The sequence below is a fragment of the Chiloscyllium plagiosum genome, chromosome 33 (genome assembly GCF_004010195.1).
Source record: "Chiloscyllium plagiosum isolate BGI_BamShark_2017 chromosome 33, ASM401019v2, whole genome shotgun sequence".
In the NCBI taxonomy this organism is placed as follows: Eukaryota; Metazoa; Chordata; class Chondrichthyes; order Orectolobiformes; family Hemiscylliidae; genus Chiloscyllium; species Chiloscyllium plagiosum.
In genome coordinates, this window is record NC_057742.1 from 40,622,517 (window position 1) to 40,639,154 (window position 16,638).

General features: G+C 41.2%; 1 protein-coding gene across 3 annotated transcripts in view; it reads right to left on the reverse strand.

Annotated features, from left to right (window-relative positions):
- The window catches only part of strada (STE20 related adaptor alpha), a 138,337-nt gene that overhangs the window by 10,460 nt on the left and 111,239 nt on the right, over positions 1 to 16,638 (reverse strand). For all 3 annotated transcript variants that reach the window (XM_043675351.1, XM_043675350.1, XM_043675352.1), the window contains 2 exons: positions 13,776 to 13,947; positions 12,646 to 12,750 (listed from right to left, as the gene is read on the reverse strand). In XM_043675351.1, coding sequence (XP_043531286.1) covers positions 12,646 to 12,750; positions 13,776 to 13,947 — 277 coding nt within the window. The remainder of the gene's footprint in view (positions 1 to 12,645; positions 12,751 to 13,775; positions 13,948 to 16,638) is intronic.

The following is a 16,638-nucleotide window of genomic DNA, read 5'->3' on the forward strand; positions in this document are numbered from 1 at the left end:
TCCCTCACACGACCCTTTCCTCTCTGCCTGACAGGTACATACTTATCAAGGACACTCAATAGTTGTTCCTTGAACAAGCTCCACATATCAATTGCGCCCTTGCCTTGAAGCCTACTTTTCCAAGCCACGCATCCTAAGTCACCGCATCATAATTTCCTGCCCCCAGCTATAACTCTTGCCCTGCAGTGCACACTTATCTCTCTCCATCACTAGAGTAAAAGTCACCGAATTGTGGTCACTGTCCCCAAAGTGCTCACCTACCTCCAATTCTAACACCTGGCCTGGTTCGTTACCCAGAACCAAATCCAGTATGGCCTCACCTCTTGTTGGCCTGTCTACATATTGTGTCAGGAAACCCTCCTGTAGTCCAAGATAAATAGATAAGCAGTGCACAAGTGTCCAGCGGTCTTGTTCGCTAATTGGTTTTCCATTTTGGAGACTGGCAAAAGCTGCTTAAAGAAATGCATGATTTGGAGATGCCGGTGTTGGACTGGGGTGTACAAAGTTAAAAATCACATAACACCAGGTTATAGTCCACCAACAGGTTTCAGTTAAACCAGTTGGACTATAACCTGGTGTTGTGTGGTTTTTAAAGAAATGCAGGCAGAGCCAAACTCAGGGCACCACAAGTAGCTAAAACTGTACAAAATGGAAAAAGGATGAGTGGGAGAGCATTAGTGAGAAAGGATTCTTTAGTTAGCGGAGCTGACAGGCTTTTGTGTGACTCCTGACTATCGGATAGCATGTTGCTTTTCTCTGGTGCCAGTCATGACCATCAGTAAACAGCTGCAGGATCTTCCTGTGAGGGACACTGAACTGTCAGAGATTGTGATCCACACTGGAACCAATGACATAGGTCGGAAGAGGATATGGTCTTGCAATTTTAACTTAGGGACCTAGAAAATTAGGAACCACTAAAGTAGTAATCACCAGATTATTATCAGTACCACGTGCAAATGAGCATTGGAATAGGAAGGTACGATAGATGAACGTGTTGCTGAAAAATGGTGAAGGAGACAGGAGATTAGATTCCTTTAATCCTGGAGTGGCTCAGGTGGAAATTGCAACTCTACAAGCTGTTCTATGTGAACAGAGCCAGAACCAACTTCTTTGTACTGTAATTTGCTAGCACTGTTTAGGAGGACTTAAGTTAACTCAGCAGCTGTGTGTAAACCAAGAGAGAATATCAGAGAGTATAACAGGGTGCACAAGTTACTGGGAGAAACAGATAACACTAGAATAGAGAATGGAAAGTTAATAGATGGAGTCAGAGTAAAGGAGAAAGCACTGAAGTCTAAATCAGAGATATGCTGAATGTATAGGAATACATCAAGTATAGATTGTGAAGTTACAGGCACAGATTGCCATGTGGGATTATGGTGTATTAAGGTATTCGGAAAAGTTACAAAAGGATAAAAAAAGGTGGTGTTTTGATTGAGGAGAACTCTGCAGGACTGTGTTGATTTAGCTAGAGTTAAGGAACAAGAACAGTGCAGTTACATTGGAGAAAGGAGGCACTGCTCGACCAGGTTCTTGGGAATGTTTGGGGGGTGGGGTCAAGTAGATCAATAGGGGAACATTTAGCAGACAGTGATCATTGCATCGTAACACTTAGGATGATGGTGAAAAATGGCCATGAACAATTGGAGCTGGGCTAGGTAGATTAGAATCCAAGCTTGGCAGGGAAAATAAAAGTCGTTGAGCAATGGACTACCTTCAGAGGAAATGAATTAAGCACATTCCTACAAAAGGGAAAGGGAGGGCAAACAAATCCACAGGTTAGTTTGGATAAATGTGTGGCTGGAGAGACGGCATAGGAGGAAGGACTTTAGATTTCTAGATTTATAGGTTTTTGGGGGGATGGTGGGATCTGTATAAGGTGGACAGATTGTTTCTGAATTGGAATGGGATCAGCATCCTTGTGGTTAGGTTTGTTACTGCTAGAGTTTAAACTAATTTGGCAGGTGGTGTGGGCTGCAGAGAGAATGTTCAGCAGGGGGAGATGAGTGGCCAAAATTGGAAGAAATAGCCAGCGAGCCAGGAAGGCACAGACATTATGGCCAGTTAAGGCACAAGGGAGTTTGGCAAGATTGGGTAGTATTTATTTTAATGCTCGGAGTTTAACAAAGCAGGTAGATGAGCTGAGGGCAGAAATTAAAGCATGGGTGTATGATGTTATTGCTGTCACTGAGATATGATTGAGAGAGGGGCAGGAAGAGAGGATAACATCTTAATAGGTCCCTCAAATGAAGCCATATGGTTAGAACTTTAAAAAAAACATCAAGGAGCAATTACATTGCTTGAGTATACTATCACACGCCCCTAACAATCTGAGAGAAATAGAAGACCAGCTATGTCAGCAAATTTCTCGGGAAGTACTAAAGTAATAGGCTAGTCATCGGAGGGGATTTCAACTTCCCCAACATTAACTGGGGAAATCATTGTGTGAAAGCTCTTAGAGAGAACAGAATTCTTAAAATGCATCCAAGGGAGCTTTTTAAGCCCATACAAGGGAAATCCTGCACTTAAATTTTAGGTAATGAAGCTGGGCACATGATTGAAGTATCAGTAGGGAGTGATCATAGAATAGTACAGCACAGAGAGAGGCCCTTTGACCCACTATTTCTGTGCCAACTGATACTCGAGTATTTGACATTTCCACCCTGGGAAAAATATACTTTTATATACTTTTATCAGGTCCCCCTCAAGCCTCTGACACTCTACCAAAAAAAATCCAAGTTTGTCCAGCCTGTCCTTATAGTTAATACACTCTAGGCAACGTCCTGGTAAATCTCTTTTGCAATCTCTCCAAAGTCTTGACATCCATCCTTAGAGTGTGGCGACCAGAACTGCACACAATACTCAAAATGTGGCCAATCTAAAGTCATATACAGCTGCAGCATGACTTACCAACATTTATATTCACTGCCTCGACTGAAGAAAGGAAGCATGCCGTATACCTTCTTTACCACATTATCTACTGGCGTTGCCCCTTTTCAGAGTGCATCCAAAAATCCCTGTGTGTCAATGTTCCTAAGGGTCTCGCCATTAACAGAATACTTTCCTTTTACATTTGACCTCCCAAAATGCATCACTTCACACTTATCCAGATAAAACTCCATCTGCCATTTCTCCACCCAACTTTCCAATTGCTCCATATCCTGCTGCATACTTCCTCACTATCCACAAGTCCATCAACATTCAATCTATTCGCAAATTTACTAATTTGACTACCTTTTTTTCATCCAAATGATTGACATATATTACAAACAACAATTGGGAAAGACTTCAGGGTTCAGAATTCTCAAGGTTAAGATGCAGTTTCAGTTGGTAATTAGGAAAGTAAATATACTGTTAGCTTTCAGTTCAAGAGAGCTAGAATACAAGAGCAGGGATGTACTGCTGAGGCTGTGTAGCCTGGATAGACCACATTTGGAATATTGTCAACAGATTTGGGTTCCGTATCTAAGGACAGGTTTGCTGGCCCCAGAAGGGGTCTAGAGGTTGTCAAAAATGATCCGGGATGAAGGGCATTGTCATATACGATTCCTGATGAAGGGCTTATGTCCGAAACATTGACTCTCCTGCTCCTCTGATGCTGCCTGACTGGCTGTGCTTTTCCAGCACCACACACTTGACTCTAACCTCTGGCACCTGCAGTCCTCACGTTCTCCTCATATAAGGAGCGGTTAAGTATTCTGGGTATGTACTCAATGGAATTTAGAAGAACGAACAGGCAATCTCCTTAAAACTTACAGAATATTGAATTGCCTGGATAGAATGGATGTGGAAATGACATTTCCTCTGGTAGGACAGACTAGGACCTAAAGTCACAGCCTGAGTGAAGGGATGACCCTTTAGATCTGAGATGAGATAGAATTTCTGCAGCCAGAGGGTGATGAATCTATGGAACTTATTGCCGCAGAGGCTGTAGATGCCAAAGTCTTGAGTGTATTTAAGGCAGAGATAGGTTCTTGATTAGTAAGGGGATCAAGGGTTACTGGGAGAAGACAGGAGATTGGGATTGTGAAACGTATCAGCTATGATCGAATGGTGGAGCAGACTCAATGGGCCTAATGACTTAATTCGGCTCCTATATCCTACATTCTTACCACTGATCACAGACTTCCAGTCAGAAAAACACCTCTCCATAATACCAAAAGCCAATTTTGTATCCAATTTGCCATCTCATGATTCCATGTGACTTAATCTTCTGGCTCAGCCTATCATGAGGGAGCATGTCAAACACATTGTTGAAGGTAGACCAGTGGTGTTTACATGGACTTTACTTCATTTTCATTACTTCCTCAAAAAACTCACATTTAAGACACAAACTTCCCCAGGCACAAAGCCATGCTGATTATCCCTAGTAAGGTCTTTCTTCTCCAAATATGAATAAATCCTGTCCCTAAGAATCTTCTTCAATAATTTCTCTAATACTGATGTAAGGCTTAACAGCCTGTAATATCTTTCATTATCCTTCTTAAACAAGTGATCAACATAAGCTACTCTCCAGCCTTCTGGGACTTATGAGAAATATGGATAGTACAAGATCAATACTTTCCAATAAGGAGAAAGGTTGGGCCTATCAAATCTTATGAATCCTAGATATCAAGGGACATATACACTGGATGAAGAGAAAAAAAAAAAGAGATAGGCTTGCAGCGGATATCAAGCTTGAAACAGCAGAATCCCAAGAGGTGTATAGAATGTGCAAGAAGGAACTTTTAGAAGAACTAAAAGGGGATATGAAAGGATTTCCTTTATTTTATCTGCCAGTATCCTATGTTGTTTTACAGATATATTTAGAGTAAAAGGAAAATGAGGGAAAGAGTAGGGTCCATTAAGTATCAGAATGGTCATTCATGTGCAGAGCTAAAGGATTTTCAATGAATATTTTGGGTCAGTGCTCACTAGTGAGAGGAATATCGATATAGAAATTGAGAAGTAGGTCTGTGATACAATTAAAGAAATTAGCAGAAACAGAGTGGAGATGGAGTGGTCTGGCAGCCTTAAAGGTAGATAAATCTTCATGGCCAAATGAAACGTATTCCAGGATGTTGAGTGAGACAAGGAGGAAATAGAAGGATACTTGCTAAAATGTACCTCTCTGGCCACAAGAAAGGTGCCAGAGGACAGCTAATGCGGCGGTGTTATTCAAGAAGGGAGCAAGGGATAAACTAGGAAACTACAGGTTGGTCAGTCTAACCTCAGTAGTGGGAAAGTAATTCTAAGGGCCAGAGTTAATCTGCATTTGGAGAGGCGGGGGTTAATCAAGAACAGTCAGCATGGTTTTGTTAAGGGGATGTCATATCTGATCGACTTGATTGAATTTATTTAAGAGGCAACCAATTACCTACACTTTTGATGTGGTCTATTTGGACTTCAGCAAGACTTTTGATAAGATTTCACCTACTGGAACTGATAAAGGTAAGAATCCATGGGATCCCCAAGGAAATTTGGCAGAGGATAGCTGATAAAAGTAATAAGTGGGGAGAAAATGAAATGTACGATTAAGCTAGCTAGTAATATAAAAGGTTGCAAGAGCTTTTTTTAAAATATTGAAGAGGTAAGAGAGAGGCAAAAGTGGACATTGGACCACTGGAGAATGTGGCTGGAGAAATAGCAATAGGGAACAAAGAAATGGCGGAGAAACTGAATAGGTACCTTGCATCAGTTTTCACAGTGGAAGGCATCAGCAACATACCAGAACTTCTGAGTTCTGAAGGAGACAGCTGAAGAGATTGTAGAGGCATTGATAGTGATCTTTCTGCAATTAATGGAGTGAGGGAGGGTTCAAGAGAACTGGAAGATGGTTAATGTAACACCCAATTCTAGTGTCCACTTTTGCTCTCTCTTCCTAATCAATACCTAACAAAAACTCTTGCAATCTTCTTTTATGTTACTAGCTAGTTTAATTACACACTACAGCTTCTCCCCACTTTTTACTTTTTTAGTTATTCTCTGCTGGCCTTTAAATCCTTCCCAATCCTTTGGCTTCCCACTAATTTTCTCCACATCATATGCTTTGTCTTTTACCTATTCCTGACTTCCCTGGTCAGCCATGGTTGCCTCATCCTCCCCTTAGTATATTTCTTCATCCTTGGGATGAACTTCTGCGGTGTCTCCCAAATTACCCCAGAAACTCCGGCTGTTGCTGCTCTGCTGTCTTTCCTAATATGCTTCTCTTCCAATCAACTCTGGCCAGTTTCTGTTTGAGAAGGGAGGGAGACAGAAAAATAGTACAGGCTCATTAGCCTGATTTTGGTCATAGGTAAATTTTAGAATCCATTTTTAAGGATAAGATAGTGGTGTACTTGGAAGTGCATGGTAAAATAAGGTGGAGTCAGTATGGTGTCATCAAGGGCATGACACACCTGACAAATCTATTAGAATTCTTTGAGGAGGTAATGAGCAAGTTTGACAAAGGAGAGCCAGTGGATGTAACTTATTTGGTTTTCCAGAAGGCCTTTGACAAGACGCTGAACAGAGGCTGCTAAATAGGACAAAAGTCAATGGTTTTGAGGGAAAGATACTGACAAGTATAGAGGATTGGCTGGCTGACAGAAAGCAGAGAGAAGAAATAAAAGGATCTCTTTCAGAATGGCAGCCGGTGATTAATGGAGTTACGCAGGGGTCAGTGTTGTGACAACTATTCACATTATACATTAATGATATGGTTGAAGGAACTGAAAGCATTGTTGCTCAATTTGCAGATGACACAAAAATAGATTGAGGGTCAGGTCACATTAAGGAGGCGATGATGCTGCAGAAGGGTTTGGACAGGCTTTAAGAGTGGACAAAGTGGCAGATGGAACACAATGTGAGAAAGTATGAGGTTATGCACTTTGGTAGGAAGAATAGACATTTTCTAAATGGGGAAAGGCTTTGGAAATCTGAAGCAGAAAGAGATTTAGGAATCTTAGTTCATGATTCTCCTAAGGTTAACAAGCAGGTTTAGTTGGCAGTAAGGAAGGCAAATTCAATTTTAGCATTAATTTCAAAAGGGCTAGAGTATAAGAGCAGAGTTATACTGTTGAGACTGTTCGAAGTTCTGGTCAGACTGCAATTGGAATGTTGTAAACAGTTTTGGGCCTTGTATCTAAGAAAGGATTTGCTGGCTTTGGAGGGGATCAGAGCTGGTTTACAAGAATGATCCCAGGGATGATGGGCTTGTCAAATGAGGAGCAGTTGAGGACTCTGAATCTGTACTCATTGGAGTTTAGAAGGATCGGGGGGGATCTGATTGCAACTTACAGAATACCGAGATGCCCGGGCAGATTGGAAGTGGAAAAGGTGTTTCCAATAGTAGGAGGGACTAGGAAACCAGAGGGCACAGCCTCAGAGTGAAGGGTGACCCTTTAGAACTGAGATGAGGAGGAATTTCTTCAGCTACTGGGTGATTAATCTGTGGAATTCATTGCAGCAGAATGAAGGCCAAGTCATTGAGTGTACTTCAGACAAAGATAGATAGGTTCTTGATTAGTAAGGGGATCAAGGGTTACAGGGAGAAGGCAGAAGAATGGAGTTGAGAAACATGTCAGCCAGGTTTGAATGGGGGAAGCAGACTATGAGCCAAATGGCCTAATTCTGTTTGCATATCTTATGATGAAGGTAAGGACCATGAGAAGCACTGAAGATAAGAGGGATCATGATGTGCATGTCACTTAAGATAGCAGGACAGGCAGATAAAGTGGTTGTGGAAGATTATGGTACACTTGCCTTTATTAGGTGAGGAATAGAGTTTAAGAGCAGGAAGGTTATGTGGGAACTATACAAAATGCTGGTTATGTTACAGCTATAGTATTGTCTACAGTATAGGAAGGACGTGGTAGCACTGGAGAGGGTGCAGAGGAGATTTACCAGAATGTTGTCTGGGTTGCAGAGTTACTGGTCATTCCTTGTTTTTTTTTTAATATTTCATTCAACCTTCTGACCTGCCACTAATCTTTGCACATTTATTAAGTTTGATTATTTCTTTGACCATTTTGGTTAATCACAGTCAGAGGGTTCATATCCCTTCCAATTCAATGAAATCTGAAATATCCTCTTAAATCTCTGGCACTGCATCTGTATTAACATAATTTGCCAATTCACTTCAGCAAATTCTGCTTTCTTGCCCTTGCTCTTACTTAAACATTTCCACAATGTCTTGGACCCACTGCTCCCTTTCTCAAACTGAATGTAAAATTCAATCATATTATAGTCACTGCTACTTACTGGCATCTTGTCTGAGATCATTGAATTGTCTTACATTGTTGCACAATACCAGATCGAGTAGGCCTGCTTTCTAACTGGCTGAAAAAAGGATGTTCAATAAACAATGGCAACAGTCACAAATGACATCCTGTGTGACTGTGACAATGGTAAACTTTTCCAGGGGGTGATTCTTCTTGAACTGTCTGCAGCCTTTGACAGAGTTGACTATACCATTCCTCTCTTCAGGGTCTTCCAGGTGGGAGTGACTGTTCTCACCTACTTCCATTCTTATCTAACTGTAGCCAGAGAATCACGTGCAAAGGTTTCTATGCTTTTGTTTCATTACCTTTAGTGCTCCCAAGGATTAATCCTTGGTCCCTTTCTATTTTTCTTCTACACGTTGCACCTTGAGACCATCATCTGAGGGCATAGGTTATAATTTAAGTGCATGGTGATGAGCTACTCTACTGCAGCACTACCTGGCTGGATTGCTCCACTGTTGCAAAATTATCAGACTATTTAACCAAAAGACTGACACTCAAGTTCCTAGTCAAAAATATGTAGTCTTGGCAACATTCTAAAGCAGTAGCCTGTTTAGTGTCACAAGTTTAGTGTCACATTTAATTAGCAGATATGTTTCTGACCTCATATTCATGGCATCACTAAGACTACTCTATTTCTTTAATATTGGCCTCTTGTTCATTCTCGATTGCAATCTCTCCAAAATTGATAGCTGTGTCTTCAGCTGTCCAGGCCCCATATTTTGGAATTCCATCCTCACATCACTTTCCTCCTTTAAGATGACTTGTAGAAATTCCTTTAATGAATTTTTTGGCCATCTGATATAATATCTCTATGTTCTTTCCCCTGGGATGGGAGAATCCAAAACTAGAGGGCATAGGCTTAGGGAGAGAGGAAAGATTTAAAGGGACCTAAGGGGCAACATTTTCATGCAGAGGGTGGTGAGAGTATGGAATGAGCTGCCAGAGGAAGTGGTGGAGGCTGGTACAATTACATCATTTAAAAGGCATCTGGATGGATATATGAATAGAAAAGGTTTAGAGGGATATGGGCCGGGTGCTGTCAAATGGGACTCTATTAGTTTAGGATATCTGGTCGGCATGGACAAGTTAGACCGAAGAGTCTGTTTCCGTGCTGTACATCTGTGATTGTGTTGCTTGGTGTCGTATTCAGATTTCCTGCATTTTTAACGAAATAAAATTCCATGACTTATCTATGCTTAAAATGACATTTACAGTGATTCTTGCACACAGATCAGAGAAGCTGTCTCAACAATAGACATGTAAGCATCATGTTTTGCATTGTCATTTCCAGTAGGTGCTTATTCTTACTTTGCGTTCCCTTGTTCTAGCTGAAGAAAATATCTAACTGCTCTGCCTTATCAACAATTAAAATATGCAACTCTCATCAATACACCGCTATTAATCTGAAGATATCGGGACAGGAGGGACTGGGAATCCAGCATGCACTGATCAGCCAATGACTGAGGCTGGTCTGGTAGTGTGCACAGCAGCCAGTCAGCAGGAGAAGTGAACAGGATCAAGTCGAATAAAACTTACACTAAATTCCGGCCATGCGAAGCAAAGCAAAAGATAACTGGAAGAATTAAATGGAGAATAGTTTGGGAATCTGTCTGAAGTCTAGAAAAATCTCATCCCTCTCTTTATAAATTTTCATAACTTTTCAAGCACCGGGCCCTGGGTTCGATTCCAGCCTCGACGACAGTGTGTGGAATATGCACATTCTCCATGCTTGAGTGGGCTTCCTCTGGGTGCTCTGGCTTCCCCCCCCCCACAGTCGAAAGATGTGCAGGCTAGGTGGATTAGCCATGGGAAATGCTAATGGGATAGAATAAAGGGCTGAGTCTGGGTGGACGCTGTCAGTGTGGAACTGATGGGCCAAAGAACCTGTTTCCACACTGTAGGGATTCTATTCCATTCTAGGATTCTATTCTATCCCAAATTCCATCTGCTGTAGCCCCTGAATTCAGATCAGTATGCAGATCTAAGTCTCAGAGGGCTCAGAACACATATCTATCCTAAACCATAGCCCCCCCAAAAAAACAATACCCTACTTCCAAGGCTGAATCACCTCCTCTTTCTGGTGCCGAATGCTTACAATCAACTGAGTATCCACCTCCAAGTTAGGCTACATGTTCATCATCTTTCCCACTGGATTAACCTGTAGCTGCCTTTGCTCTGTGTATTTACATGTTATCTAGCTCTATCTGTAATTTCAGAGCTGTTTCCTCTTTCTCTGCCTCAGCATGCTAAACCCTTCCGATGCATGTCACCACCTATGTCCCTCAGCTCATTACAATATCTCAGTTTCCAGTTGGCAAATAATCACTGATTTGCCAATGCTTTTAGTACCGTTTACTTGCCCCAAGACAGTTTCGTTCATAAACTTTCTTCTTATATGACCTTTTGATCAACAGTACTCCCAACTGAATCAATCTTTTGTCCACAGCTTGGTGAATTAGTGATTATAATTCGACTCCAATTGCTTTTGTCCTCATAATCGATGTTGCGAAATACAAATGGTTGAAAAAACGCAGACACTATGATTTTCATGAAATGGTTTGCCATTTCCCTTTGTAAGTCCTGGTCTGTGTCTTCCAGAACAGTTTTCTTCCTTGTATGTTACAGGGTGTAGCCACTGTAACAATGGCCTTAGCATTGTCCTGCATCAGCAACACAAGTACTCCTTTCCTGATCCAAGATTTTCTGCATCCTGCAAACTATACAGATACTGGACTTGCAATGTTACCTCTATTTATCTCCTCATAGATGCTGCCTAAACTGCTGTGTTTCTTCAGCATTGTGTGTTTGTTTCAGATGTCCAGCATCCACAGTATTTAGCTTTTATACATGTACCTTGTTCTGGATTCTATCATTGCTATTTGTCCAGCTGTTAATTAAAAACTATCAACTTGGCAAATATTTCTTCTGCCTACCTGCTTGAATATCTTCTCAACTCAAATTTGCTCTCACCCATTAGTTGGTTTTAATTGAAAGTGTAATCAGGTTTATCAGCTGCATGGACACAGTATCCTTCTTGTTGTTAGCTCCTATGACTGGAATCTGCTTTCGCACAAACCACCTCTTGCAATACAATTACTTCTCTATCAGCTGCCATTTGACAGGGACTGTTTTGTCACTTTCTTTCAGAATTAAATTCATGTAGTGAAGTTCCTTTCACTTCATTTGTGCCCGACATTCTTTTTATCCTACTTCTCCTCTACCCCTTACAAAGTTGAATGAAGTAGCTTTAACTTCCTGCCATCCTTTTGCAGTTAGCTGCCCAGACCACTCGTGGCCTCTCAGCACAGATGTGCTCTCTTAACCAGATAATAATATCTGATGTCCAGTGGCAGTCAGAAGAGTAACAGCAATAACACCATTGACTGGACTCACTCAAAAGGTGAGTGACAGGCTTATCCAGTAGCTCACTTTAGGACAGTCAACTCACTTAAAGTGTCATTTAGAATTGAATTTTTAACAATTACAGTTACTTCAAATTTTAGCTTTTGATGTGGAAACTAATTGGAGTTAAAACAAAAGTCCTTTAACCACATGAAGAATGTTTTGGTTGTGCAGGTTAAGTTTTATTTTGTAAAGTTTAAAGGAAAGATATGAGTACTCTGTGATTGAATGAAACTAAGTGTGAGACAAACACCCAACAATTCTCAAGCTGTCAATTAAATCCCCCTTTTTCTTTGTCCATAATCTGTTAAACACTACATTACCAAACCCCTGTGACACACTAACTTCATGCTGTAGTCTGTGCTGACAATGGTACAATTAAGCACAAATTCTAACAGGGTTGAACAAAGGTGATGTCTTCCCTGATTGGGGAGACAGAACCAGCAGGGACAGACTCAGGATACTGGATAGGTCATTTAAAACTGAGATGAGAAAACATTTCTTTACACAAAGAGTAGTGAACCTGTGGAAGTCTCTACCACATAAGACTATGGAGGCCAAGTCATTGAATATATTCAAGGCATGGATCTATTTTTAGATGTTAAAGGCATCAAGGTGTAAGGGGAGAAAGCAGGAAAATGGCAATGAGACAGAGGAGCAGCCATGGTCATAATGAATGAAGATTCTAGATTAGAGTGGTGCTGGAAAAGCACAGCAGTTCAGGCAGCATCCAGGAGCAGGAAAATTGATGTTTCGGGCAAAAGCCTGCAGGCACTCTGCCTCTATTCCTGATGAAGGGCTTTTGCCCGGAACTCGATTTTCCTGCTCCTCGGATGCTGCCTGAACTGCTGTGCTTTTCCAGCACCACTCTAATCTAGACTCTGGTTTCCAGCATCTGCAGTCCTTGTTTTTACCATACTGAATGAAGAAGCAGGCTCAAAAAGCCAAATAGACCATTCCTGCTTCCAGTTTCCAAAAATAAAAGTTGTAACACTCATACCTGAGTTGCAGGCATATTTTTGAAGGGAACATGCCCGTTAGCTAACTCGCAAGCAGTTATTCCCAGACTGTAAATATCGGATTTGGCATCATAACCCTGCAGATTCTATAGGAAGGAACAAAAGGTTACAGGATATGTTAGTTGTCAGCTGTAAATATTATAACACGGCATTAAGCTTTCAAATGAAAATTTGCCACATAAATAGAGCTTGATTCCGAGCTATCTCAAAATTAGTTGCAAGGACCATATAGATTCTGGTTGAGTTTAGGTCAGAGTGCTGCTGGAAAAGCACAGCAGGTCAGGCAGCATCCGAGGAGCAGGAAAATCTACGTTTTGGGCAAAAGCCCTTCATCAGGAATAGAGGCAGGAAGCCTCTGGTTTCTGGTTGACTCTACCAGAAGGCTAAATTGAGATTACCAAGCTAACAGTATATAAGCAGCCATTTCATCCACACAAAAATGTGACCTCCTCATCCCCACACTTTGAGCCCACCCCAGCCTCCAGGCCCTTATCAAATAGATAGTCATCCTACTGCTGCACGGTGACCACAAAGGGACAACGATTTCCAATAGCAATGGATCTGTTTATTAAAACAACAGGGTGGTAAACACCATCTATCCTGGAATCTGGACAGGAATCCCAAGGATACCTTTGATGAACAGGATTGGAGGCAAGGAGGGGGTTGGCAGATAGCTGTGGACTGAATGGATTTCCAATTTTGATTCCAAAACATGCAATCTTTTCCAGAAGTGGTGCGACTGTTATTCAGCCTGACTAATAGGTATAACTTTCTGTTGGGTGGAGAATCTCCCAGCCAAAAATAATTCAAAGGTCAGCAGTTGCTTGTGAGAGCCTTCATATTGTGAGGAGGATGGAGGGGGACGTGCATTATGATCCCCAATCTTTGGTTAAAGAAGGTATTTTGGATGGGCATTTTGATGGAGTGGGAAAAGAGACCAATGAACAGCAAATTTTTGAGAGGCAGGCAAGCTGCACTTCCTCTATACCAGTCATAGATCTCCATTATAATGCACATATCCGGGATCATCACGCTACACCAGGATGTATCAGAGCTCCCGGTCAGTGTCAATCTGTTATAGAGAGTTTGGCTCTAGGATATGTGGACCTACCTGTTGCAGCAGCTCAGGACTTAGCCATGGTAATATTTTAACACTGTATTTCGGGAAGTCATGGATCACCCGTAGCCGTTGCCCATGGCTGATCATACTGAAAATGCTGCGGAGTCCTGATAGGTAAACTTGTCCATCTGATGATATCAGAATGTGACTTGCTTGAACACTCCTGAAAGGAAGGAAATTAGGTTGTTACTTTAATCTATTTACAGTATGGTGAAATAAACAGTAACTAAAGTGTTTAATTTCAAGAGGGAACAATTTCTGAGACCCAGAGTGTACAGCAGTAGTAGGGAATCAGTGGGAAGCAGAGCAAGCACATTGGAAAGACAGAATAGAAGAACAAGGAGGAGGAGTATGCAATTCAAGCTGCCTTCACCCGTTTGCCAATCATGGTTGATCACAGCTCGGCTTCAATTCCATCACTGTAGTGTTGGAAGGAGATGATAATGGCTGGGAGGGGCAAAGACACAACTCTTAACTTGTGCTTTACAGAAAAAATGGGATGAATATGTCACTGGGAATATGCCGATGAATCTTCAAATATTTCGTGACAGAAATACACAGATATGTGAAAGGACTTTATGTACATATAGATCAATTTAGTGTGAGAATAAGAGGGTGGAGGTGGGGTAGATGTGCAGAGGAGGATACGCAAGGGGTGGCAAGCCAAAATAGGTTCAAGATAATTTAGACTTTCAACATAGAAAACAGGAACAGTTAGTCATTTGGCCCATCAGTTTTGTTCTGTCATTCATTATGACCATGGTTGATCATCCTACTCAAGTCGTGTTCCTGCTTTTATCCAATATCCTTTGATTTCTTTAGATCCAAAGTGCTATATTCAAAACCTTCGTGAAATCATACAATGGTTTGGCCTCAACAGCTTACGGTCGTAGTGGATTTCACTGGTTTCCCCATGCTCTGGGTAAAGAAATTTCAGCTCAGTCGAAGGATACGGGATAAACCATTTAGGACTGTGACCCCAGGTTCTGGACTCTCCCCGTTTAGTCTTGTTAGAATTTAATAGGTTTCTATGAGATCCCCCTCAATCTTCTCAACTCCAGCAAATATAATCTGATTTAACATCTCCTCATATGTCAGTCCCACCAACCCAGGAATCAATCTCGTAAACCTTTGCTGCATTCCCTCAATAGCAGGAACCGTCTTCCTCAAGTAAGTAGGCCAAAACAGCGCAATATCCCCAGAGTGGTCTCACCAAGCCCTACATAACTGCAGCAAGACATCCTTGCTCCTGTATTGAACCCACTCATTTTGAAAGCCAACGTACGATATGACTACATTTCTGCCTGCTGCACCAGCATGCTTACCTCCACAGAGTGGTGTATGTGGGATACCCAGGTCTCATTGCACATTCCCCTCTCCCAATCTATCATCATTCAGATAATACTCTGCCTACTTGTTTTTACTACTGAAGTGTATAACCTCACATTTACCCACACTATATTTCATCTGCTATGCATTTACCCACTCACTCAATTCATCCAAATCATACTGAAGCATTTATGAATTCTCCTCACAGCTCATTCTCCCTTTGAGCTTTGTGTCATCTGTAAATTTGGAGATAGTACGTTTAGCTCCTGCATCCAAAAATTATTGAATTGTGAATAGCTGGGTCATACCACTGATCTGTGTGGAACCCACCAGTTACTGTATACCATTTAGAAAAAGACCTATTTATTCATACTGTTTCCTGACTGACCAGTTTTCTATCCAAGTCAATACACTACCCCAGAACCATATACCAATTTTACACATTAATCTATTCTGTGGGGACTTTGTCAAAAGCCTTCCGAAAGTCCAAATAAACCACATCCCCTGCCTCCACCTCATGAACTCTACTAGTTATATCCTTAAAAAAATCAAGCAGACTTGTCCAGCATTATTTTCCTTTCATAAATCCATGCTGACTCTGTCTGATCCTGCCACTATTTTCCAAATGCGCAGCTTCTTAAGATACATGGTAACGCATTCTAGCATTTTCCCCACTGTTGACATCAGGCTGACTGGTCCATATTTCCTGGTTTTTCTCTCTGCCTCCCTTCTTAAATAGGTCCAACTAAGCATAAATAAATAAATAAATAAAATAAATAAACACAACTGGAGCTGGGAAATGCATTAGGCCAAAAGTATGTGGGGGAAGCACTGGGTTAAGTGTTTTATAATAAATCTTTGATTAGCACTGGAGAAAAGCAAAGAACAATCTAAAGCAGAATGTCAAAGCTGGAAGAGAGTCAACTCCAATGGGGAATCTAGGCCAGGGTAAAATTATTCAAAGTATTAACAGGAAAAGTTGCAATACAATAATGGACAGTTTTCAAAGAGGAAACTTCTTTAGATGCAGGAATGCCAAAAATGGCAAAAGATAGAGGAATAAAGAGAGGTCCATAAATGACAAAAGGACTGGAGAATATAATGGATGTGCTGCACCTAAGCAGAATTTTTCAAGAAAGAATCAGGTCATTTACAATAGTGGAATGGGGAAATTAGGAAAACAGAAAGAAAGATAATGAAGTTAAAATGGTCGTTAAAATAAAACGAAGCTCACATATCTTCTACGAGCAGTGAGTAGAAAGCTGATAGAAAGAAGCAGACTGAGACCTTTAAGGGAAAAAGATGGTGATACCTGCTTAGAGACACAGGACAAGGTTAGAAGACTTGAGCACTATCAGTCTTTAATAAGGGAAATAAATCTGACATAAATCTTGGAAGAAAGGATTGCGAGGATGATTCAAGAGAAGAGTGAAAGTAATTGGGTGGTTGTTATGGGGGACTTTAACTTTCCTGATATTGATTGGGAAAGCTATAGCTCAAGTTCATTAGATGGGTCAGTGTTTGT